Source organism: Protopterus annectens, chromosome 2.part1 (genome assembly GCF_019279795.1).
Source record: "Protopterus annectens isolate FY-2018-M chromosome 2.part1, PAN1.0, whole genome shotgun sequence".
In the NCBI taxonomy this organism is placed as follows: domain Eukaryota; kingdom Metazoa; phylum Chordata; order Ceratodontiformes; family Protopteridae; genus Protopterus; species Protopterus annectens.
Genome location: NC_056729.1, coordinates 380258154 through 380285425, shown reverse-complemented (window position 1 = coordinate 380285425; position 27272 = coordinate 380258154). Strand labels below are relative to the sequence as shown.

Below are 27272 nucleotides of genomic sequence, written 5' to 3'. Positions count from 1 at the left end.
GCAGGACCCAAGACTTTGTTAATCAGGCCGACTGTGGGCAACCTGCCAGCAGATTACCTAAATGTAATGACTGCAACAGTGAATACACTCGAAGATCTACATCTATGGTAAATGTACACAACTGTACTTTCCTCCTTTGGACAAAGGGTACTATGGCTCATTCATTCCCTTGTTGGCAAGAGTCTGGCCAATCTGACGTGGTGCCATCATTTATGTGGGGGACTGGGTTTTTTTTTGCATAAGCTGTAACCACACAGCAAAGCTGTAGAGTTTAGCATGCAGTGGGCCTCAGCCAGGGTATGTCATTCACTTCAGCATGTTGCATATCCCTCCAAAACTGCTCTGCCGCCCCTTGAAGCCAGAGCTCCGATGTGATCTCTTGTCTCCACTAGAGATTCCTCCACAGGAACATGCACACCAAGCATGCACTCCTGCAGCCTCCCCACCCCCCAGGATTGGCAAATTGGCAGTACTGCTTCATTCTTCCCTTCCTTGTGCCATCCTCAACATGTGCCTTAACCACTAATTGATCTTGGATGACCTAGGTCATAGTCAAGGATTTAGCCCTCTGTGTCAGTGGAGCTGGGTAAGGCTTCTAAAATTTTATTAACTTCAATACCTGTAAAAGCAAGGAACTCACTGATCATTTTGCAAAATGTGCAGACAAAATATTTTAAGACTGAAGGTTGCCCTGTCACTTGCTGTGGCAGAGCTTGGTTTCTCACTCAAGGTGGCACCTTTTTGTTGAGTGTCTTTATTTGGAATACTTGACAGTTATTGCTGACGCATGTGGCCTTATTGATTTATTACTAGAATGTTTATGGGCTTACCAACTCAGCCAAGAGGGCCAGAGTATTTGCTTTTTTTAATAGTTTTATGTGCCCAGTCTTTTCTTATTAGCTTTACTGATTTTTGAATAGTACACCCTATCATAAGGATTCTGAAAAACTGGTGGTCAGTCAATAGATTTGTGTTGCAAAGGGAATATTGGTGTTTCAAAGGGTAGTAGGAGTTAATATACACCCTCTTCATTTATTTGCCAAAGTGAAATAAGGACAGTAGTGGTGGATGTTGTGACTTTAAACAAAGGCTTGATAGGTTACTAGAATGTAGGTACCAAACTACATGCTATTGAGAGAAGGCTGAAGTCTTGTACAGAACTAGTAGTAGTCAGATATTTTAAGAAATATCTTACTTCTCTGGGCTTACCACTTACAAAGTGGATTTACTTGTTTTCCCCTCCTTGGTCCAAGTCTGAACTTGCTTACCTGATTACAACAGAACCATACCTCTCAAACTCTTTAGTACAAAAAATCAGGATAAAGCCAAAAATCATATGGGACAAAGGCCCAAAAGTAGGGATAAAATTTAAATATTGCTGTTATAAACTTAGAAAGTTGCCAGAATAAAAGGTATTGTGTTAACATGCATTTTAGAAGGATATGACGTCTGAAACTTGAATGTCTGTCATTATTTAGTGACTTCAGTCTTCACTGATTTGCAAGAAGAGCACAAATTTTATGAGAAACATTCCAAAAATATAACGCAAAATCTGGACATTCTATGAAAATCTGGATAGTTGAGAAGTATAAACAAAACTAGTGTTTCTTAGCTGTATAGTGAGTGGATCATGAGACTGAGATTAGGCAGAAAACTCTGAGAATGGGAAATGGTGGAGAAGCATTGGAAGTTCACTACAAATTGCTCTGGAAAAGACTGATATATGTGATGTTTTAAAACTACAGTTAATCAGTTGATTAGAGCTACCACAGGAATATTAGGGATTGCATCAAGACCTACTGAAGGCTATGAAAGGATTATTTAAGGCTGTAGAACAATGTAGTTGCATTGTACTTAGCTGAAACTGCTGATGTTGAAACCAAAACAAGGAAAGCCTCATACCTTGAAAACACTACAGAAATGTTTTTGTGGGGCGGGACAAGGAGTCCACCTGTAACCTCTCCACCACCTTATTTAAATATACCAACTCCGTGTTTACAATAGCATGAGAAAAGGGCAAACACCCTTACAGATAACGCTTTTTTCACATCACTGCATTTGCAGCACTTTGGTGCAACAAAAATAAAGTACACAAATATATAAAACAAGCTTAAGAAGGAGGGGAAAAGGCAGTACTATTCGTGTTAAACTGTACTATTTCACTAAATAAAGAATATCAGGGCACTCTGAACAGTAACAACAAAGAAGCTAAGAAAGAAGTTGCAATAGCAAAGAATAGGGCATTAGAGGCACTGTACCAACTTCTGGAAAGTGACACCGTAAGGGGCACAACAAAACTATATCAGGTCACAAGGCAAAGACAGAAAGATAAAGAAGATAGTCAGACACCCTTTATAAGGGATTCCAGCAACAACCTGCTCTCACCAGTCCAGAGGACATCAAAGGCATGAATGAAGAAAATCCCACAGAAGCTGTACTGCCCTAGAAACAGCCTACAATGAGAGAAGAGGAGCCCACCCTAGAAGAAGTAAGAACAGCACTAAGGAAGATGAAGTCAGGGAAAGCAGCAGGCTCAGATGAGGTCACAGCAGATATGGGTGAGATAGGGGAGAAATGGCTCCTGAGGGTACTAATAGCAGTGTGGAGAGAAAGGTGTATCCTAGATGACTGGAGAATAAGCATACTCATGCCAGTGTACAGGGACAAAGGGGACATCCACAACTGTGGGCAGTACAGAGGCATCAGACTCCTATCACATTGCATGAAAGTTCTGGAGAGGATGATTGATAAACAGCTGTGCAGAGTAGTAGAATGTAAGATGGGAGGTGACCAGTTTGGATTCAGATCATGATGCAGCACAATTGACCCGATGTTTGCATTGAGACAGATACTTGAGAAGAAGCTAGAGATGAAGAGAGTCCAACTGGGCATTCCTAGACTTGGAGAAAGCATATGACAAAGTCCCAAGAAAGCTGATCTGGGCAGTACTGCAGTGGTTTGAAGTCCCAGAAACATTGGTAGAATTAATGCAGACTATGTACAAGGACCCAATGATACAAGTATGAACAGTGTTCAACCTCACAGAGGGGTACCCAGTGTGAGTGGGTGTACATCAGGGTTCAGCTCTGAGCCCACTGCTGTTCATACTGATGATGGACTACATTAGCAAACAAGCTGGAGGGGATGTATCAACAAAACTGCTGTATGCAGATGATGTGGCAGTACAGGCAGACTCTGAGCTAGAACTTCAGCAAAGACTAGGAGTATGGAATGCAAGTCTGAAGACACATGGGATGAAACTAAGCACAGATAAGATAGTGGCAATGGCAGCAAATTGGGGAAATCAGAAGAAGCTGAGAATAGAGGTAGAAGGGAATAGAGGTAGAAGGGAAGTGGAACAGGTAAACAGCTTCAAGTATCTGGAAGGGGTAGTTGAGGAGCAGGGTAATCTGAATGAAAAGGTCAAAGCTAGAATCAGAAGGGCTGCAGCCAACTGGCATAGAGTGTTGTGTTGTCTATGACAGAAGAATGCCAAAGAAGCTGAAAAGTAAGGTGTACAAGACAGTGGTGCGACCAGTACTACTGTATGGTACAGAAACCTGGGCAATAAAGGCAGAACAGTTGAAGAAGCTAGAGGTGATGGAAATGAAGTGCATGAGAAAGGTGGTAGGATGCACACTGTGAGACAGATGAAGAAATGAGGACATAACAGCAGAAGCCAAAGTATATCGAATTGCAGAAAATATCAAAGAGAACAGATTATGGTGGTTTGGGCATATGTGTAGAAAAGCAGAAGACAATTTGGTGAGGAAGATTTGGGACTGACAGGAAGAAGGTAAGAGGAAGTGAGGACATCCAGCAATGAGGTGGATGGATTGTGTGAAAGAAGATCTGCGACAGTCAGGCATGAGTGTTGAAGAAGGCAGGAGTGTGGCACTGACTCGAGAGAGTTGGTGACAGTTAACAAGATACTCCAACCCCATGTAGAAAAATGGGAAAAAGGGTGCTGATGATAATGTAGTTCTGATGACATCAAATATGTAATTTTAGGAAGAATAGAGTACACATGGCACCATTTTTACATCAGAAACAAAGAAGTATATTATTAGAAATGTAAACCTAGTTTGAACTGAACATGAGATGTCATAGCTGTCATGCAGGAGATTTTTTTCAGTCAGGGAGGGTTTAATGGTTGAACAGTGGAGGCAGAACATTTCAAGTAAGTGTGTTAGTTGTAATGATGCACTATAGCAGAGTATAGATTGTCAGAAGATTCATAAGTGACATTCTTATTTGATTCATTTATTAGAATTGGGTCCTCACCTTGGGAGCGCATCATATGGCTATAACTATGTTGCATTAAATTATGCCATTACAGCATAAGGTCAAGATGAAGTTTCTGTTGTCAGTTGAAGTTATTAACTTTGGAAAAAGGAGTAATTAAGGTGATGTACTTCAAAGCATTAAATTTGACTCCAAGCAACATTTATTACTAGCTGCTTGTGAGATATTAGTGATGCAACAAAAATTATAAGTAGAGTCTTAAGACAGTGAATCTGACACTGTGTTACATCACTAAGTGATCTTTAAAAAATTCTAATAAAAAGCTTGCATGCTGTTATATTCTGTTCATAGAAGTTAAATTTGTATTTATTAATTTTAAAATGTTTATGCTTATTACTGTTTGTCAGATTCACTTTTTTATTAAAGATTGGATTAAAAAAGGATTTTCTGGTACATAGAAGATAGACTTCTTATTGCATTGTCTCAATCCAAGCTTATGTGAAGATCTCTACAAGGCTGATTTTCCCCCACCATGTGGTTATTTCATTGCTTACCTCTCTGTTCTGTAAGTATTTAACTCTTCTAAAAGAAAAGTATGTAATCCTGCTGCAAGAGCATCTTTGGGTGTGAACAAGAACTGTGACCTGAAACACTGTTTTAGGCCTTCTATGATCAGAGTTAAGTTTCAACCACCCTGCCACTCTGCTGGCCTATACAGGTAACATCCAACAGGGTATAGATGTTTTTAACAGTCCAGATGTCATTGGTGTCCCTTTCAGTTATTGTTCACTTTACCACTTCTGCACTGTCATACTTGAGCTACATGGTGGGGGGTTCTCAACGTATTGTTTCTCTTGATTTAATTTCTCTAGTGTTGTAACAGTCTTGTCACATTAATGTGACTTTTAGTAAACAGACCATCTGCTATGAGTGTATCATAATGCACGAATAAGATGTGCGGCTGTTTCCAGTTCTTTTTTTATTTTAATTACAGAACCTGCATTTGTCTTTTTCTCCCACCCTTTTACTGGATTTTGTACACAAAGAAGCACATAGTCCACTATCCTGGGCCTCCATCATTAGCCTTTCATCTTTTGATTTCAGTTCACCTCTCCTTAACCATTCCTGCAGCAAAGCTTGGTCACTATGAGGTTGTTCCAGGAGGTTTCTGTACTTGCTACAATATTTATGGCTTTTCCAATTTTCTTTCCTTCTCATCTGATCCTTTTTTTTACACTTTCTTTGATTTTTGGCACATTCAGTTGCTATCTGATTTTTGTCTGCTTCTCATTTGATTTCCATTCTCGCTTGATACCGAAATGCTTCTGCTAAACTATGCAAAGATGTCATCTTAGACTTGTTCTCATATTTTAAAGCTTTCGCTATGTTTGGATCTGATGATGATAGCAATTATATATGCAGTCCCATGATTGCAGATCTATGTATATAATCAGTCTCAAGAAGGCCCATACCTCCTTCAGAGCAAGTTATATATAATCTTGGTATACACTAATTTTTATATATCATTGTGTATGAGACATGTTTATTGTTTTGGTGTCCGGTTCATTCAATAATTTTTGATGCCAGTCAGTCACCCCAAAACTGTAAGAAGCAACAGGAAGAGCAAACTGATTTGTTGCTTGGACTTTATTCCAAGATGTCATGGCAGTTTTCAATATTAGTTTTAATCTTCTAAAGTATTCCTTACTGAGCTTTATTCTCATTTGTTGATGTTTTATTGCCAATCTGTCATCTGTTTCTAACTATTTATACACTCCTGCTTGTTCACATTCCTTTATATCACATTCCTGTCCTAGGTTGATATTTTCTTGGTGCTACTTTCCTGTTTTAAATGTTGCTTTTACACATTTATTAAAACCAAATGCTATTCTTGTATCATCTGTGAAAGGTTTAACCATTTGTAGTAGTGCTTTTAACTCCTCATCTGATGAACTCTACAGTTTGTTATCCAGAAAAGATGAGAAATCTTTAAAAAAGGTCGCTTTCTGGTAGCTAAATTTTAACCATAACCTAATCTGTTAAACAGCTTAATGGATTAAGTGCAAGACAAAAAATGTCTGTAGTGACAAAGAATCACCCTGAAATATACCCCTTTTTTATCTCTGTGATATTAATTTTCCCTATGTGTGGCTCATCTGCAAAGTGATTTACCACTATTTCATGGTCATGTTAATGTAATTGGTCAGGGTTGGGTGTATCTTGCACATCTGTAGGCATTCCGTCATCCATGAATGTGAAATGCTGTCAAGTGCTTTTTTTGTAATCTATCCATGCCACACTTAAATTCTTCCCCTTTTTTTACAATTGTCTGTTACGGCTTTATTTCACAACAACTGATCATTTGTTCCCCGTGATTTTCTTTTGTCACCCTTTTGTTCTACTGCAATAATTGAATATTTTTCTAATTGACTGTAAACTCTGCATCAATTCCAGTATATATTTTGTATATTGTTGGAAGGCAAGTTATTTGTCAATAGTTCCTAGGATTTCTTACAGGCGCACTCTTGAGGAGGAGTATTGTTTTTCCACTTGTTATCTAGGTTGGTGGCTGTTCAGAATGTGTATTTAAGAAATTCTAATCAGGGCTAAATCTTTGTGTAAAGATGCTAATAATTTTAGCTAGAAGTTATGTACTGTCTGGGCCTGGGATTTTCATGTAGGACCTTTTCTTAATTTTGTCGCAATTTCTCTGGCTGTTACTTCATCCCATTTCATATCTCCTTCATTAGAACTCCTTAATGTTTCTTTTAATTCTTCAGTCCATTCATCATCTTTGTTATATTCTACAGGGTCTTCATAAATGCTTCACCAAAATGTGCCTTTCTTTTTTGTGGTGTTTCTATTCCTGTTAATTTGTTTTCCAATTCTCTATAAAATCTTTTTGGGTCATCAATGAATTTCTTATTTTGTATTTTTCCTTTATATTTATCTTCCTATCTCCTAAGTGTTTTTTTCTGCCTGTGCTGATAATTTTTATTTTATTTGCAGTAATGTATGATAAATCCTGTTCTGTTTTGGTACTGCACATTGTTTTTGCCTATTTTTTATTTCTACTTATTTTGATGATGTGTTCCCTTTTCTGTATTCTTCTAACAATGATACTTTTTGCTTTATGGTTGTCTTTATTTGATGCTTCCATTGTGGCATTTTGCTTGTTCTTTTCCTTTATTGCATTACTTTTTTGTGGCAACACTTTATACTTTATTAGTTTAGATGCAGATTATTTCTGTTAAATCATCTGAATTTCTCCTAATAGTTCAGATTACTGTGTTCATTTGTTATACCAGCCTTTAAGATTTTGGGCCTTATTTACTTTTTGATTTATTTAATAGGTCTATTTATCTATTAAAACAAGCAGGTCTTCTCTTAGAACATTTTATTCTGGTTTGAGAGCATCTTCTTTGCTGTCTGTTTCCTGTGAGTAATCTACAGAAAGTTCCAGAATGTCTTCTTGTGACTTTTCTTCTTCAGATGCACCCTGCTTCATCTGCTGCTGCTTTCTTATAAGAACCCATTGGACTGTCGCTCTGTAACATTACTTGTGTCAGAGTTGCCATTATTTCCTGCTCTTCCCTTGCTGTACAAATTCAACTGGACTTTTGTACAGGTCTCCTGCAGAAGGATCCAGAGGAATATGGTGGGGCAAATCTTCAGACACCACCTGCTGTGCTTGTTTGTTTAATATGGGGCTATAGTATTCCATCATGCTGTAACATTGCCTGGATTAGATTCTCCACAGTTAATCCTTTACTTTGTAGATCATCAATAACTCTATTTACTATTTGTTTAACTTTTACGTTATTAATTCTCTTTTCCACGTTCCCCCTTTGTTGTGTATTTTTTTTTTGTATTGTGAAAGTTTCCATGTCCAGTGCCTTTATTTCTATTTATCTTCAAATATCTTTGGAACTGTATTTTTTGTACTGATTAGTTTGGATTTCTCCTTTTCATAAGACTGCATCATACTAGATCTCTTTTTTTTTCCCATGTTCATGTATCATTTTTCGTATCTTTCAAAAATCTCAGTGTTTTGTTCTTTATATTTTTGCATTTTCAGTGTCGATTCTTTTTCCAGGCAGTCTAAAGTTTCTTTGTCTATGCAGTGTTTTTCATGGATCTAATGTATTAAGGACTGTGCATTTTTATTTGAAAGTTTAACAGTTTATCATGTTTAAGTATTTTTCTTTTCTCTAATTTATCTCAATCTTTCTGAATATTTTCTATCTAAAAAATCTAGGCTTTTTGTGTAATAGTTGCAATACTTAATTTCTTCCTTATGCTCCGTAGACCACTTTATCATCTTTATGGCTCTTTTTTGGCCTGCTTTCTGGTATGAGGCTGAGAATGTGGATTTTGCACTGGACCTTAATGGTTCCATTTGTCAGCTATGAGTTTGGTATAGAGGATTACAGCTGGGTATTACCTAATGATGAGCTTCATCTCGCTGGTATTGGTTTGACTGTCTTGACATCCTTTTGTAAATTATGCAACCCTCAGCATCTCATCTGGCCCAATAAAAGAGGCAGTAGTGCCTTATAGGTTCACCCAGTTACATATACAAATCCCTTCACTCTTTCTACAGCAGCAGGTAAGCCCTGTGTTCATAGACTGCCCTATAGATTGTACTTTTGGCCATATGGTTTCATATTCAATCAGCCATAGATGCACTAGAATCAGATACCTAGTCACTTGATTGGGGAGCTCCCTTTGAAGCATAATGGTATATGGAATATGGTATCATTCAGAGTCAAGGATGAACATTAGTATTCTGAGATGCATACAGTCCTTTTAGACCACCATAATCTGACAAAGGTTATTCTGAGAACCTTGATATCAGTTAGTCATAAGGCAGATAAGCAGATAGGGAGGGGAAGGTGACTTGTCCTACAGTCCTTGTTTGAAAGCCAAGAGTCTGTGTTCCTGAAGGAATGGTTCAGTTTTCCTGTGGTTCACCTTTTGGGTTATCTGAATGTCTTGGTAGTTGACCCCCTCTCCAGAGGATGCCCCTATAATTTTCATGAAGTTGAGACACACTTTTTATGGGATTGGTTCACATCTTCAAGCAATTGCAAGTACTGGAGGTGCTGTTCCCTAGTCCCTGGTCATCGTAGATGATTAGCACTCATTGCTCATGAATTTTTGGATTTTGGCATTCAGATCCTAAAAGCATCAGTGAGGCTTTTACTTACTGTATGCTGTAAATGCACTTTGTTTTATGGTCAATAGCTGTTCCTTGTCTCCAAGCCTGTGCCTCAGAGGGCGTATGACATAGTTCTATGTGGTTCTTTGATTTATTTACATTAATTGGTTAGCTCCCAATTTCATGACTGTGAAGGAAGGAGAGCCACTGGTTTTATTGAGATTGTTTAAAAATGTTTTGAAAGTTTTCCTTCTCTGCTTTTTCATAAGAAACAATGAAATTAACATGTATGCATACGTAAAATGATACTGATCGTGGAATATGACCTTCATGTTCGAAAAGCATATTTTTCCTCTGTTTGAGCACACATTCTCTCTAGGGCTGAAATTTGTATCCCACAAGACAGCTGAATCAGGTAAATTTTCAAGTTTCTTGCCCTTACAGTACCTAACCGATTTATGGTTTTCCATAATGGCAGGTTCCCTTTTTCTTAACCTAAGCCCTGCTACTGTGTTTCTTTTAGGCCTTCAGCAGAAGAGAAGAGCATTTAGTGGAGGATTGCAGACAGCTAAGGTTTTACTTGCAGAAGTCTGAGCTTTTTAGAAGGAACCCTTGTTTTTCTGCATCCTCTGCTATAGGCCATTAGCATCACCCTTTGTTACTGTAAACATGAGAATGCTCTTGACTACTTCTCTAAAGTGGAATTCTGCAAAAGCATTAGGTACTTCCACCACTTTTTTCTCTAACATCTCAGAAGATGACATATGGAAACATGTAGCCTAGTCCTCCATTCGTATCTTTACTAAGCATTGCAAGCTAGATGTGGTGTTATTGTCCAGCATTTTAGTGCAGTGGTGGTGCAAGGTATTTTGGAATAGGCTGGTTCAGAACATCTCATTAGTGTTGTTTTCTCCCACCACATAGTAACTTCCATGCTTGACTCTCTTTTCTGTAAGTATTTAACCCTTCACCAAGATAAGTATTTTATTCTGCTGCAAGAACATCTTCAAGTAATGTAACATAATTATACAGTATCCTTACTATAGTAGCAGATCTTCAAGAGTATGCTTTTGCAACTGGAGCTTTCCTGTCATTCCATTTCCCAAGGGATAGAGGATAAAACATATTTCTTGTGATTATATCTTTGTTAGTGGGTCTTAAAGACACAGCAGGGATTGGAAGAACCACATACAAAGAGATGCATTGACAAGTAGAGTAGTTCAGAAAGGTAAAGAAGAGGGGAAGAAGACTGCAGAGCTTGTCTAGCTCCTGGTAATGTAACTTCTGCAAATGTTCCTGTTGTAGGGAGATGATGTCAGAAGTCTACTGTTACGGAATGTACCTTGCAAAAATGTACAATGTGCTGAACGTGGCTGTTTCCAGCACTGAACAATGTTGCTGTCCACTAGCATTGGCTTGTTACTCAGAAGCTCTGATTGCCACACACTGACTCCTGCCAACTGATCATGCCCATATTCACCTTACCAGTAGTTTAGGACATATTTTACCAGGATTATTTGTAATATTCTTACATCCACTACCGCAGAGTCTTTTTGCTAGGTTATTTGTTCCAAAGTACATGATCACATGAGCTATTCCTCTCCTCAGGGCCAGCCTTAAGGATCAGCAAACTAATCAGTCGCCTAGGGTGTTACTTTTTAGAGCTTCCATTTCTGGAGTACGGGAATTTCAGGCTAGGTTTTTGTCTGTGGTGATTTGGGAGAGAGGTTTCTCATACTTGCACCTAATTCTCCTACCTCACTTTTAAAGTATGTTTTTCTTGTACTGTAAAGTGTAGTAAGGTGCTAAGTGGATTCATAATAATATGCATCGATTGGAGATTAAAGTCTGCAGCTGGTGGTGTTGCTCTGTATAGTACATATGAGCTTCATGGTTATGTCGCAGCTACAGATTTTATGATAGGGAGCAAAATTCTGGGACAAGATTATTGGCATTCTCTGAAGATCAGGAACAGTAGAAGAGTTTGTGTAGACATTTATTATGTTATTCCTGTCTCTGACTTGGAAAGAAAGAGCCCCCCTACAAAGTTTGCCATGCTCAGAATTGGTCCTAGTGAAAATCTAGGTTTCTGTGGTAATACACCTGCATTTAATGAAAATGCCAGTATACAGGGCAGGTTGCTACTACAGAATAAATTACTGCTTAAAGGACATACTAAGTAGCAGTTGTATTTCTTGCAGCTTTTGTTGATTTAGATTGCACTACATACTCTTTAATTTTAGAAGTGAGCTGGGGAGAGTCTGAAATTCAAAGTTTGCTTTGTTTGTAAAAATGTGAACGTTTCTGCTGACATTATTTGAGCTTTGTCTCTAGTGAAACAACTTATTCATCGTACTAGAGTACTCGATCATAGCTTAACTTTTTTCTTTCAAAGTGACAGCAGTGCAGTACACAGCAGAACAAGGGGAGTGTATAACTGCCATTTAAAGTGCAAATCTGTCATAAACAAAGGATATTCATTGAAAGTTGTCTTAATAAACATTTTTCTGTTCTATCAAGCCTCTAAATATTGCAAATAATGTATATATACTGTCTCACGTAATCTGTCAGTTTTTGGTACTCTAAAGAATGTACTGTTGGAGTTTACTATGAAGTCATTGTGATTTTTTATTACTGGACATCAAGAAATCATAATAAACTTGGATACTCTGAAGATGACTACAAAAAAGCAGGTGCATTCTGCTACTTTGATACACTGTTAATGTTTGAAAGGAACATAAAAGTAAATGTCAGTAAACTGTAATATGGAAACAATGCTTGTATTCATGTCCAGGAAATATAGTTCAATAACGAGATTTAATTTCTGTTTTGCATGTCATCTGATAATTTGTGGTTGATACTCTTGCACATATAATGGCAGGGATGATAAGGAGGAAATTAAAACAGGTGAGTTTTGTCATGATATGGTCATGGAGTGTGTAAATCTGAGCCAGCCGTCTGCAGAACAAATTAAAAAAAAAGGCAGACAACCTGACTTTGGTACTTGGACACCATTGGATAGAATCTATTGGGATTAAAGATAAATTATACTTGGGACAGCACTGTCTACCAGCATAGAACTGTAAGTAACATGCAAGGCATGGGAAGCAAGTGACTAGTAGCTCACTTATACCGTTTGTGGTGGGCAGTTTTCTGAAATTATTTCAGTCTGTTTTTTGTATCTATTTTTTTCACCACCCTCTATATCCCTTGCACTTTTCTTTCCATTGGCTTAATTGGCCAGTTTATTCTCCTGAGAGGAAACACACTTTCCAACATTGGGGTGGGCAGCAGAGGTGATGCCATCATCTGTTCACAGGAACTTCGGTTTTGTACTTTAGCCCTAACACCATGGTATATGCTTACTAGCTGTGACTACAGGATGTTGAATGCAGTGGGCTTCAGTGGGGACATGTGTCTCAGCTTTGAAAGTGATGGAAGCTCCCAGAAGGCCATGTCACATTAAAGCAAGCATTCCCATGGGAATACCCAGTCTCTACTGTGGATTGTACTATGTGATTCGTACCTCCCACAAGAGAAGTTAGCAAGCATTGTTCCTCTTTCACTTTTCCAGCTCTTCTAGCACCCAGACTGTTAATTGAAACCAGGTTGGCCAGATAGTAGTCACAAATTTATCCCTTTGTGCAGTTAGAGCTGTAGGCCTTACATGATGTGAATCATCAGAAGGGTCATAATTTTTTGGAGCCGCACCAACTTGTACACAATTCCCAGCAAGTAGCCCAAATCCCACACCACCACCTATGTGCACATTTCCAGACAGCGTACCTTAAAAAAATAAAAACATTAAAATGACAGGCTTAATCAAAACACCATCGCTACTGCAAAGCATTTAGCATAATAGGGAACCGCATTTTATTTTAGGGTACAATCCAACATTTCTGAAAGACCGCTCTAGAATGTCTTTGAAATTCTTTATATCTCTGCACAGCAGTTTGTCACCTTCTTCAGATTTTCTGAATATTTGAGATGTACATGTTTGTGTGTGTGTGGCGGAGGGGGGGTATGTGTTTTAAAACCTCCACCCCTCAACACAACCCAAAGCAAGCAACCTCCACCCCTCCAATACAACCCAAAAGACACATAGCCCACAAACTCAGTGTGCCACTCAACCACAGCCAATAAGGCATAACAACGTACCCAACACTAGTCATAGGTGACTCTATAGTCAGGCACACTGATGTTCCACTCACCAGACTAAACAAGGAGAAAGTTACTGTCAGCTGCCTGTCGTGTACCAGGATCCGCTACATAACGCGTGCACGCAGGTCACTCCACAACAAGTACAAATATGACTCTGTCATTATCCTTGTTGGTGTGAATGACCTGACATGTACCTCCCTGGACTACATGAAAAGAGACATGGAGGAGCTTTCCAATCTTGTAGCCCTGACAGGTATGACCCTAACCCTGAGCAGCATCCTGCCATCACCCAGAGTGATACCACAGTACAAGGACAAAATGATTGACTTCAACAATTGGCTAAGCTTCTGGTGTCATTCTAAGGGGATCCAGTATCTGTCTGCCTGGGATGACATGATCGACAGACCACGATGCTTTGCCAGAGATGGCCTGCACCTGTTGCCCTTGGGATTCAGGATACTGGCTAAGGTTCTTGCCACCCCTATAGTGCCTTTTTTAGGCAAGGGTCAAATGACAAATTCACCACCGTAACAGGTACAAGCAAGCAAAATCTGAGGGTAATGCTACTCAATGCTAGAAGTCTAAACCTCAAAATGCAGTCACTCGAGGCACTCCTTAAAATGGAGAACATCGACATCTGTGCAGTGACAAAGACCTGGTTCAAGGCTCCAGAGAGCACCCCTGCATTACCAGGCTATAATTCATACCACACCTTTTGGCCACCTAACCTGGACCGAAACACTAAAGACAGAGGAGTGTCCATATTCATTAAAGGATATCCACACCTCCAGGCTAGTTGCTCAGCATAATGCATCCGAGATTATCCAAGTGCAGCTAACTCTGGGCAAGACTGCAATCCAAATTGTAGCTTGCTACAGATCCCCCAGCATTCCCACTCCTCATTTCTTGATACACTGGAAAATATTAGGGTACAACCTAACACCCTAATAATGGGCAATTTCAACTGCGCAACCATTAACTGGGAAAACTATTCATGTACCAACTCTCTTTCTCAACGTTTTCTGGAATTCATAAATTCCAATGCCTTGGATCAACTTATCCACACCCCCACCAAAGGCAGCAATATCCTAGACTTGGTCCTTACCAACATGGGCAACCAGTGTTCTACACCAGAGTTTCTCATTCGTCAGGTCCGACCACAAGCTAATCAGCCTAGACATCCGTATCCCGCCCCCACCCCCCATTTGGGAAACCACCGTAAAAAATTTCTTCAAAGCCAACTTCACACTTCTTAAGACAGAAGTGGCAAACTTCATGACACAAATGCAAAGGGTACGACTGCTGAATCCTACACAAATGCACTTTATAAGCACTTACACAAGTGCATGGATCGTGCAATCCCTAACAGAACCAAGATGCTATCCTCCAAAAAAAAGGAAGCCAAATTTGGTGGTCCCCTGCCATAAACAAACTCTACAACAGAAGAAAGAAAATGTTGCAAAAAAGAGTAAAATCCCATGATTGGAGGAGAACTCCCTGGTCAGCCTCAGTAAGAAACTGAGATCCTTCATAAAATCCTCCAAAGCTAGTTATGAAAACAAAATCGCTACTGATTCTAAAGACAACCACAAAGCATTCTGTAGCTATATCAAGAATCTCAATGGGAGCACTCAGATCTGCTCTGAGTTACAGCACAATGGCACTAAATATACAGAAACAATTGATATTGCCAACATCCTGGCAGATAGGGTCAGTGCTAACTTTACCCCCCTCTCACCCCCTAAAGGGCCCATCTCTATACCGGAAGAATGCAAAGTTCCTGTAATCACGGCTGCACAGGTAAAAACCACACTCTCCAAAGCCAAGAACACAGCATCCATGGGACCTGACAACATCCCAGGCTGCATTCTACACAAACTACAAGAATGAACTGGCACCCCACCTAAGTACCATGTTCAGTCATAGCCTTACCTCAGGATTTGTGCCCACTGAATGGCGCACAGCAATGGTCATCCCACTCCACAAAGGGGGAGCTACCACGGACACCGGGAATTACCACCCCATTAGCCTAATTAGCCTAGTCTGCAAGGCTATGGAACGTATCAACATGGAACTTATAAACAATGACATTGGTAATCTCCAAACTCTGGACCCCACCCAGTTCGGGTTTGTAAAAGGCAGATCATGTCTCCTAAACCTGATAGACTTCTTTGAAGCAGTCACCAAAGCCGTATATGAGGGTAAGGTGGTTCACACAGCCTATCTAGATCTCGCCAAGGCTTTCGACATCATCCCCCACTCTGAAATTATAGATAAACTCACTAAACTAGGTATAAATCCCTATGTCACAAGATGGGTTGCCAACTGGCTCACTGACAGAACCCACACTGTGAAAGTAGCAGACTCTATATCCGACTTCAGACCAGTGACAAGTGGAGTACCACAGGGTTCAGTCCAGGGTCCTCTCCTGTTTGGTATCTACTTCTCTGAAGTACAGGCTAACACAGAAAGGTCTTTGGCTAGTGAAGTTCGCAAATTACTGCAAACTAGGAGCCATAATCGAAACTCCTAACGATGTGGATATCCTACAAAAGGGCCTCACTGAGACAGATGCCTAGTGTCAAGCAATGGCCTGAAGCTCAATGCCAAAAAGTGCATCGTCATCCCTTTTGGTAAAGACTCTGTACCCATAAACTACCACATAGGCAGTAGTCTACTTAACACCAAAAGTGTGATAAGTGACCTTGGGACATGGGTGGACAGTAGTCTCTCCTTTGATAATCACATCACCACAGTAGTTAGGAAATCCTTCTACATGGCACACCTCATCACAAAAGGTTTCTCATCCAGGAAAAAAAGAGGTCATTGCTCCCCTCTACTCGTCACTCATTAGACCCATTATAGAATACAGAGCCCCTTTTGGTATGTACCTCACAAGACATCTACAACAACTGGAAACGCCACAGAAATAACTCACAAAGAGAATTACCAACCTCAAACAGATGCCCTATGCAGACAGTCTCAATAAACTCCAGCTTTACTCCATCACATATTGCCTACTCGGAGGTGATCTCTGCTTAACACACAAAGCTATGTCAAACCCAGAGTTGTTGGACATGCTCCACTTAAAGAAATCCCAATCCCTCCGAGCTACATGCTCTAGGGACCTAAACCATGTCACAACAATAAACAGAACATGCTGGAGGGATATATTCCTGTCCCAGAGACTTCCTGTACTCTGGAACAAACTACCTATCTATATCAAACAAAGCTCATCATTAGGACTCTTCAAGAAAAATCTTGATGATTGGATGGGAGATAGGAAATTCACCCCGGGGATCTCCTCAGTTGCTCTGCCCGACAGTGGCACAGGAAAATAATTTTCTTGGGTGGCGAAAGCCAGGATACCTTTTTGGCTAGGCTTATATAGGCCCTAGGGCCAATAGCCTAGTACCTACCTATGAACCTATGTGTAAGGGGAGGACTTGTAGTGATGGTACTGCTGGATGTGCTTGTGTCTGAAAACATTCAGTTTTCAACTGTTGTGTGGTGCCTGTCGTGTTTGGATGGTGCTACAGTATTGCCTTTGACTTTCAGAATAGCTTTTATTCATGGTAGGAGACACATTTGTATTTATACCTTGCACTCCTTTTGTGTTCTCCATAGTAACATATTGCTTTTAAAACACTGGTTTAAACTTTTCTTTGAAGTGTGTGTTGGTCGTCTTCCTGCATTTAGCATACACATTGTAGAACAGGTTGTGTCTCTGGATCCTGACTCATATTTATTCCTTGTAGAGAAAACTGTACACTTCTATTGAGATTTTTTTGAAGGGAAGCCTTGTTCTGTACTTGGTTACCAGTAATCCATATGTTCTGTCACACTACATAATATGCACCATGTACTCTTATTTTTATATTGTATATTTTGCTAGTGAGAATTAGAGGAATTTGACAGCATGAAAGGTACATTGCACCGCTGTATGCATTGCAGCTAGGCATTACATATTTTATATGGAAAGGATGACCTCTATGAGCTTTGGTGTTGATTAGATGTGGGTGGTTTTGTTATAACATCTTAAAATTGTATTATAAAATATTTCAGTTGTATTTCTTGCTGTTGACTAGCATGCTGTTGTTGAAAGTATTACACCTTGGCTTGAGTCATAACCTTTCAGTCATCCCATAATGCTCATCTCATCCAAATATCTAAAAACAAAATATGTTGCTTTGATTTATTAGGTGGCAGTTGCACCACCATTCTGATCTTTCAAAAAAATAATCTGCAGTCTCCCTGTACAAGCAAGAGCTACTGCGATACTCAGTACTCTTATTTTCAGGATTTTAACTCTGTCGTATTGCCAGCAGACAGTGTAAATCCCTGTTGACTGTTAAAGAACAAGGCTAGGAACTCAGTGGGTCCCAAGGAGATACCATCGCCTTGGTCATACCACATTTTGGCAGAGCAGTTGCGTTGAAGGCTTTCCCCAGAAAGGCCTTAGCCACATGGAATCAAACCCCCATAGATGGACATTTTCAAGTGCTGAGACATGATTTGAAAGTTTTTAACTTTATAATATTGTTGTAGAGTCCTGATTATCTGCGATAGGAGGTGAAAAAATGGCTCTTCGGAAAGAAAGGAAATTTATTTTATTGTAAAATTTCCGACATTGTGGTCATTAGCCTAGTATGTACCTATGAACCTATTTCAACCACTGGGACTGAATACAGAGTTAAACTGGTGTATGTTCCTTTAAAACCTATTAGAATGTAAGGGACCAAAAAATTATAGATGAAACACCATTTAAGAAGACTGTAATAAATGCCAACCCATCCCCGAAAGCTATCTGCAGAGGTACCATGAACTTTAAATAAAATTTAAATCTCAAACTTGTTATTACAGACAATTTGTTATATTACAAAAATAATGATCCTTTATAAAGTTATTGTAGTTTACTCTATTTTCTGCCTATGAATAAAGCTTCAAAGATCTGAAGCTGCTTACTCTGTTTACGCATTAAACAGTCATAGTCAACACTTTAATAAATTATAGTCCTCAGAAATGCTGTATAACTTGTTTGTTTGTTTGTTTGCAGGTCAGGAGTACAACTTCTTGAAAATGGAACCAGGAGAAGTCAACTCACTTGGTGAATCGTATGACTTTGACAGTATTATGCATTATGCCAGGAACACCTTCTCAAGGTTGGAGTCTCAGGTTACTTCCTTTTTACTTTTTAATGCTTAAGATCATGTCTGAAATAAAGTGTGTCTTAACTGTTCTGTTTTGGGGTTGGAAATTGCAAGACAGGACTTGCACTACACATTCCTCAGCATGCCTCCCTCCAAAATAGTGCACATTCTATCCTAAATGTCGAAAATACTGAACAGATCATTAATAAACATTGGTTTGCCTGCACCACTTGAGTAGAGAGATAAAGCCCTAACCATGCCCTAGTGACGTTGGTTTAATTAGCAGCTTTGGTGTTTGATGGTGCATGCAGGAGGATGGGCATACCCTTGGGGGGGGAGAGGGGGCAGGGAGTGCATGTACCCAGAGGCACTTGTGCATTGCCTGATTTCCTTGGTGAAGACAATATAAACAGCCACCCAATGCTTCTACTGGGTGAGCAGGGACATCCCCTGCAGATGTCAGGCACTTGTGGAAGTGATGGATGGTTCAGCAGTCATGGTCATTGCACACTGCATCCATGGGTTGCTGATGAGAAGATGTACCCAAATCATCCCTGCTGGTTATCTAAATAGGAAATGAGTGGACTTGTTGACTGGGAAGGTGTGGCTGAAGGTCAGTAGGGTCAAGTAGTTGCAAAAAAAGTAAAAAACTAAAACAGTGTTCAAAATTAGATTTTTTTTTTGGACTGCGGAAAACCTAAAAATCTGTCTCCCATGTGGTGGAACTGTGTCCCTCATAATTTGCCTGAGCAACATAGTACAAGTACAGACAATGCCCACCAGATATGATAGGTTTGTAGAGAGATAGGAGCTTTTGTTAATTGAAATGACTGCTAACTGCACTTTAATAGTAGAATAGCTAGCAATGGATTGAAAAAGTCCAGAATTGAAGTAGGAGGAGCTGAAAAAAGTTCAAGGCTGTGGTCCATTTCCCACATTGAGAACTGTTTCCATTTGTTCTTGTATATTTTCCTGGTGTGTAAGATTTCTGGGAGGTTAATTTTCTGCCGGTCCATGAAAGACTAAGGCCCACTGGCTGGTTGGGGGGGGTGACTGGCAGCCAGGTTTATTTATTTATTTGTGTGTGTGTGTGTGTGTGTGTGTGTGTGTGTGTGTGTGTGTGTGTGTGTAAAGAGGGAGGGAGGTGTCTGTCAACTGTCCAGATTTTCGCATAATATAAAGATTTTTGCTTTTTATTTTTAGTCTGTTTCTCATAAAATTTGTTATTTTTTGGGTTTATTGTGGCAAATCTATGAGGACAGAATTCATTAAATAATGTCAGTCATTTGGGTTTCAGACTTCATATCCTTCAGAAAATTCACGATAACAAGTCCTTTTATTCTAGCAACTTTATAAGTTTGTGAGAGCAATATTTAGTTTGTCCCTATTGTTGGGGCTTTGTCCCACCATTATTTTTGGCGTGTGTGTGTATGCATGTAGGTAAGAAGGAAGTAGGTAGGGGTGTGTGTGTCTGTGTGTGTACGAAGGCGGGATGTGTGTGTGTAAAAGGGAAGGAGGTAGGTAGGTGCTTGATTTTCAGGGACATTGATTTTGAATGAAATTTTAACTCTGTCCCTCTTAATCCCACCTAAAAGTAGTGACTTTTGGAGAAAAGATGATGAATTACAATTAAATAATGACAATAATTAGAGTTAGACTTAAACTTTAGAAAAATGCATATGCACTCCTGTTCTATTATTTTGTCACCGTCTCAAGTTAATAATACTAAGAAAAGTGTCTCTGATTCTGTTGGGATTTGTCCCTTTTTGGTTGAGAGCTATGGCTAGGTGTGTGTATAAGAGGTACGTAGGTAGCATACCTCTCAACTGTCCAGAATTTTGCAGAATGTCCAGATATTTGCCTCATATTTTTGGTCTGTTCCTCATAAAAAGGACCAAAGTTTCAGGCTTTATATCCTTTGGCATACATGCTCAAACAGCGATTGTTTTAATTGGTTCCTTATAATGTTCTTTTATTTCTGCTTTAGAGTCCCTGAAATAATTCTCCTATTTTCACCAGTCTCCAAGTGTAAAAAGGTTGAAAACTACTGACATAAGTGACTTTATATCCAGGTGAGGCTTGTCAAACAGATGAGAGACTCAATCCAGAAAGGAATCCAGGACCCAAGAAGACTGTAGAAGATGAGGCCACAAATAAGGGAACCAGACTTGTCAAAGCCTGAAAGGGGCAATGTGAATTTTTTTGCCTTGCATGTAGCAACTTTATGAACAAACTTTATCAGTGAAAGTAGATGGTAAGCATAAAGGAGTTCAGTTTGACAAGTATGGTTAGAGCTTACCTTGGTGACTGCCCCTGTGGAGAGATAAGTGCAAAATAGGTGCTGCACTTTGAATTGGTTGGAGATGCAAAGAGGTTGCAACAAGGTTGGCCCCAGTGGCTGAAAATATCCATTGCCACTGTCTGTTTAAAAGAGCACTTGTGAGGCCTGAGAATACATCGACTCACTTTGTCCGCTATTATATTGAATTGACTTGGAATGTGCAGTGCTAGGTTAAAGGTTTGAGAAGACACTGCACATTGCCATATACTCATGGTCTCTTGACACAGTCACCTTTGTTGTGTCAGATTATAGATGTATTGTGTTTATGAATAGCAGTCACACATTGCGGGAGGTAGTCCTCAAGAGCTTACAATGCTAGGATGACTGCCCTAATCTATAGAACATATGTGAAGATGGGCCTCTTGTCTTGTTACTTTCCCTCAGTCATCCTCCCATTGTAATGCACCACCCTAACCCCAGCAGGGAGGTGTCTGCGGTCACTGTGGCAGATGGTAGCAGAAAGGCAATTGGACATACTTGTGATACTAGATGTGTGGTTATTCACCAGTTAAAGTGTTAGTGACAGAGGGAAGATAACTTGATCGAGTAATGGAGAGAGTGTGTTAACAGTGAACACTGAACTGAAAGGTTCCACTGCAAAACCCTCTTAAAGAAACTTGCATGAAGAACCATAGAGCTTAGTAAGTGAAGAACTAGAGAAACTGAAGGATTTGGATGAGACATGACTTGCTGTGTTTGAAGACAAAAGGAAGCTAGCTTGAGAAAGTTTGCAATTTATGGCAATGTCTAAATGAAATTCTATAAAGTTCAGTGATTGAGTAACCTACAAGTTTGATTTATTATAGTTTTTGGGAATTCCCCAGGATCTACTCAGTCTCATAAAGACTGCTCAGAGGTGACCTGTGTCTGGCATACAAAGCCATCTCAGACCCAGCCTTGATGGAGTTGCTGCATATTCTTAAGACAAACTCCACTAAAGCAACCCACATGGAAGGCCTTAACCTGATCTGTGACATTAATAGAACTTGTTGGCGGGATAGATTTGTGTCCCAAAGACTCCCCCGTTTGTGGAATAGACTCCCTCTCCATGTCAAGCAGAGTACCTCTCTAGCCCTCTTTAAGAGGAACTATGAACCTATCAACAGAAATGGAGCAAATAATCTCTTTCTTAGATTTAAGATTGTCTTGCTCTTGCAGTGAGGACCCAGCTGCCTAAGTATGACTACACCTGGAACCACTGAAACTGGAGATGTGTTGCCAACACTGATATTCATTTGTTGAATACAGTGGGCTGTGGTGAACCTGAATAGCAGGGCTCTGAACTGATATTAGCAGTCTTCCAGCCAGAAGCATAAGCACCTTCTGGACTTTTCATGTGATATTAGGTATTCTGGAGATCTATAGAGCACATCCATTTCCTTTCTTCTCATTAAGGGCTGTGTCCTCTCTTATTAACTCTTGTGGGGGGAGTCTGACTGGCTCTTTTTTCACTTGCATGTTCTGTTCTGTTCAGGTGGGAAGGCACTGAAAATTCAGAGGTGTACTTTGCTTCTTGAAAAAAGGATGGCTCGAGGCCTTCTTTAGCAGGCGTTCCCTGGGAAAAATAATGAGAGGCTAAAAGTACAGATGGATCAGGGGGTGTGGATGGAGCCAAAGTCATACCTCTCAACTTCTTAGAGCAAGAAATTTGGACAAAGCCATAAGTAATGGGGGGACAAAAGCACAAAAATAGGGACAATTTTAAATATTGCTCTTACAATCTTAGAAAGTTGATAGAATAGCAGCGTCTGGCTCCTTTTCACTTCCATTTTCTGTTCTGTTCAGGTGGGAAGGCACTTAAGATTCAGAAGTGTCTTTTGCTTCTTGAAAAAAGGATGGCTCGAGGCCTTCTTTAGCAGGCGTTCCCTGGGAAAAATAATAAGAGGCTAAAAGTACAGATGGATCAGGGGGTGTGGATGGAGCCAAAGTCATACCTCTCAACTTCTTAGAGCAAGAAATCTGGACAAAGCCATAAGTAATGGGGGGACAAAAGCACAAACATAGGGACAATTTTAAATATTGCTCTTACAATCTTAGAAAGTTGATAGAATAGCAGCGTCTGGCTCCTTTTCACTTGCATTTTCTGTTCTGTTCAGGTGGGAAGGCACTAAAGATTCAGAAGTGTCTTTTGCTTCTTGAAAAAAGGATGGCTCGAGGCCTTCTTTAGCAGGTTTTCCCTGGGAAAAATAATGAGAGGCTAAAAGTACAGATGAATCAGGGGGTGTGGATGGAGCCAAAGTCATACCTCTCGACTTCTTAGAGCAAGAAATCTGGACAAAGCCATAAATAGTGGGGAGACAAATGCTCAAAAATAGGGACAATTTTAAATATTGCTCTTACAATCTTAAAAAGTTGATAGAATAGCAGGTTTTGCATTAGCATGAATTTTCTGAAATGTAGAAAGGCTGTATCTCAAATGTCTGTCATTATTTTCTGACTTCACTCAAAAATTTGCCAGTGATTTGGTAGAAAACCACAATTTTGAGAAACAGATCAAAAATAAGAGGCAAAGATCTGAACATTCTGTGTAAACCTGTACAGTTGAGAGGTATGGCCAAGGTTTGGAGTAGTCTCCCTCCTTCGTGAATTATCAGGCCAGGATCTTCAGAACAATGATATCCAATATGATGCAGAATCAAAGGTTAATGGATCAAAAGATCATATCTCAGACATTAATGCCCCAACCAGATAAGAGACTGAGACAGGGTCTGAGCCATTGAAGAATGAAGGATCCATAACTAAGGATACTCCTGAACAAGATGGAGTTGTACCCTGCTCAGAGTGTTTGGTGCTGACCTCTGAACTCTGGGATGCCATTGGCTCCAGGGGCTTCACACTCAAATGGGTCAGACAGTCAACACCAAAATGCTAAGGTTGTCGAGTCTGGCGGGGGGGGGGTGATTGGAGTAACCTCTGTTTTAAGACCACCTGATCTTCCATAGAGAATGGGGAAGGGGCAATTACAATTGGGGGGCAGCTCTCTCTCCACCCTTAACATTGAGAGGAAGGGAATGACTCCCATGTCTATCTGAGACTTAAAAAATACTCATCATCTTGTCCTAGGCTACATGTTTGATAATTCTAGAAGATCTGATGGACCACACTGATGTAACTCATGGTGGTTGGGAAGTCACAAATCTTGAGAGTTCCCATTTGGATGACCTGGACCCAGAGTCAAGAAAATCTCTCTCTTTGGAGAATGACAGGGGATAATAGTCTCCAGTATGAGTCATTTAAGGAATTTAAAGGGAGTCATGTTTGCCTTGGATTCAAAGGAACTGGAGCCCAGGGTGGGGAAAGCCCCTGGAGATTTAATATTTTCAGAGTGAGAGAATCCTGAAGAGAATCAGACATTCCTTGTTTTTATTTTGCCAAGTATTAGAACCAGTATCTCTGGACTTTTCTTTAGTTCTGTTTTTGTCTTTTTCATTGTCTTTATCTAAAAGTTTTAAAAATTTGCCTCTCAATCCCATTGGAAAGCTGCAGAAGAGATGTATCCAATGACGAACCAGATTATTCTCCCAATGACCCTAGGAGAGTACCTCTAAGGGTCAATTTTATTTCTGTCTGTCCCTTACTGCCCATTGGCCGATGGAGGAACAAATATTACACTGAGCACCCAGGCAGCAATCACATTAATTGTGTGTATCCTGGGGGTGAGAGCTTGTGTCCTCATTTCAAATATTTTGTGAATCTGAAGTGCTTTCCATAGCTACAAACAACCAGTGACTTTGTACACATCAAGAAAATGAAAACTGTGAACATAAAAGTGCCAAATCTGAAGGGAGAGAGGAAGTTTTATTATATTTGTTTATTTTTAAGGAGAACAAGTGTGATACGTAAGAAAAGAAGACATTATACTGCTAAGAAAGAGAAGACTGCTAGAAAAACGTCACTTGATAATTTCTGAGTGATGAGTGGTGCGCTGGAGATTTCATCTGATGAGAAAGGCATCAAATAAAATCCGAAGTGTTATTAGAGCAGAGTGTTATGAGAGAGAGAAGCTTAAGCACTGGAGAAGGCTCTGATGGTGTTGGTAGCTTGGCTCCACCTTGAGACAGATAAATCTATCTGTTGACATGGATGGACAAGACAACATGGGATATGGTTGTTTTCTACACAAAAAGTCAAGCATTTTTCTTTAGTGAATTCGGAGCAAAACACACTTTTTGAGAACTCTCATATTTGTCCATTTTTAGCACTTGAGTCTTGGCATGAGAGATGACTCCCTGCCCAAGGATATTTTTAACTTGCACCTGCTTCTACTATTCTGGGTATTTATTTTATTTCCAAGTTCATGAAGACATTCTCTTACATGGTGATTGGTATAAGTGAGAGTCATGCTAATGGCTGACAATTCTCATGTAGACGGTGTATTTCTGAGTAATTCCCACAATTCACCCAGTCCCTCCGAGCTACACGCTCTAGGGAGCTAAACCTTGTCACCACAATAAACAGAACATGCTGGAGGGATAGATTCCTTTCCTAGAGACTTCCCATACTCTGAAACAAACTACCTATCTATATCAAACAAAGCTCCTCATTAGCACTCTTCAAGAAAAATCTTGATGATTGTATGGGAAATAGGAAATTCACACCAGGGGTCACTTCTGTGGCTCTGCTTGACAGGGGCACAGGAAAATAGTGGTGAAAGCCAGGGATTCTTTTTGGCTAGGCTTATATAGGCCCAAGGGCCAATAGCCTAGTACCTACATATGAACATTGCTGTTGAAACGTAGTGCCTTCTTTAAGGTTTTAGTAGCAAAATATTCTTAGAGATACTGTCAGAGAGTTGCTCGAATTGAAAATTGTGATCATAAAGCTGGGCTCGTTGACCAAATGCACATAGCTAAAAACTGTTGTCTTTCACAAAGATGTAAAGTTATGGAGTGGAAGTTAATGGCATTATTAAGGCATACATTTGTTTGTGTGGAACATACCAGATGTTGGGGAAACACTGGCATGTATATTAGAGAAACTTTTGTGAAACAGGACAGTAGAGCTGCAGTTAGCTCATATGGCACCCTATGCAGATCTCCAAACTGTCCTCCCTCTCAACTCAAAGTACACCCCGCCCAAAAAAACCTCTGCCATTCTTGTAACTGTAACAAGTTGCTTGCTGCAGTTTTACAGTTTCTACCATACAGTAACTGCTTCAGAACTTCAGCCAAGCCACAAGTGCAGAATTGGCATTCATTTATGAATCTGCAATATCTTTGTGACTTCGTAAGTCCTGCACCATTGTCACCTGCTGATCACGCCCCCTGACAACTTGCACCTCAGGGCGAAGACAATAACCATAGACAGTTCTCAGTGATGCAACAAACCCCAATCAGACTGTGACTGGTTTTGAAAATAAACTCTGTTTTTGAAAGGGAAAACATGATCACAGGTCCGAAAGGAAAAGACCAGGAACTCCCCTCTTCAGCATGCCTCCTCCCCCACATGGAAATATCAGCAGTTTTTATTCCAGGAAAAGATTACAAGTCATTTCTGGATCCAGTAGTGAACCGTTATAGGCATCATCTTTAAACAGAAGGACTGCAACCAGATAATGGACAACAGGACTGTTTCTTCAAATGACAAGTGTAGGTACCTGGTCCTCTAGTCGTCTTTCAGAAGTGTGAAGCCTATAATTGCAAGGCCTGTAATTACAAAAGACAGTGCTGAATTGTACCAAGAGGGGGGTGAAAGATTTTTTTTTTTTTTTGCTTCTCAACTTTTGTTTGAGGAGGTACGCCATGGTGGAGGACTTTGCAGGTGCAAATTTACCTAGCTGCTGCTCCTGATTGCCAAAAAAATACACTGAATCTTAAAACTCACTGAAGTGCCATTAAAGTATTCTTGGGAGTGGATTTGACTTCTCCTCAGATCCCCATCATGGGGGCGGTGGATTCCCACATCCCCTGCTAGTTATGCATGTTAACTCCAAGATTGCTGTACCTTACGGTAGGAGGAAATATTCTAAGGTACTACTACAATCTTGGATTTAGTGTATATTTCACATATCTACGCCATCAATTTCACTTTTCCAAGTATTCCAGTTGCAATCTATTGAGTTCCAACAGGAGCCCAGACATATATTTAATGGGACTGTGGAATGAAGTTTCTTGTCATATGATATTGTTTTTCTTTGATGTTCTTCGTGTTTCACTGTTGCAGTCATTACATTTGGGGGTAATCTGCTGGCAGGTTGCCCTCAGTTGGCCTGAAT

General features: G+C 39.9%; 1 protein-coding gene across 1 annotated transcript in view; it reads left to right on the top strand.

The window, feature by feature from the left end:
- Positions 1-27272, top strand: part of TLL1 (tolloid like 1) — a 1749881-nt gene that overhangs the window by 503484 nt on the left and 1219125 nt on the right. Inside the window, exon 5 of the mRNA XM_044063452.1 lies at positions 18624-18729. Within this exon, the coding sequence (XP_043919387.1) occupies positions 18624-18729 (106 nt within the window). The remainder of the gene's footprint in view (positions 1-18623; positions 18730-27272) is intronic.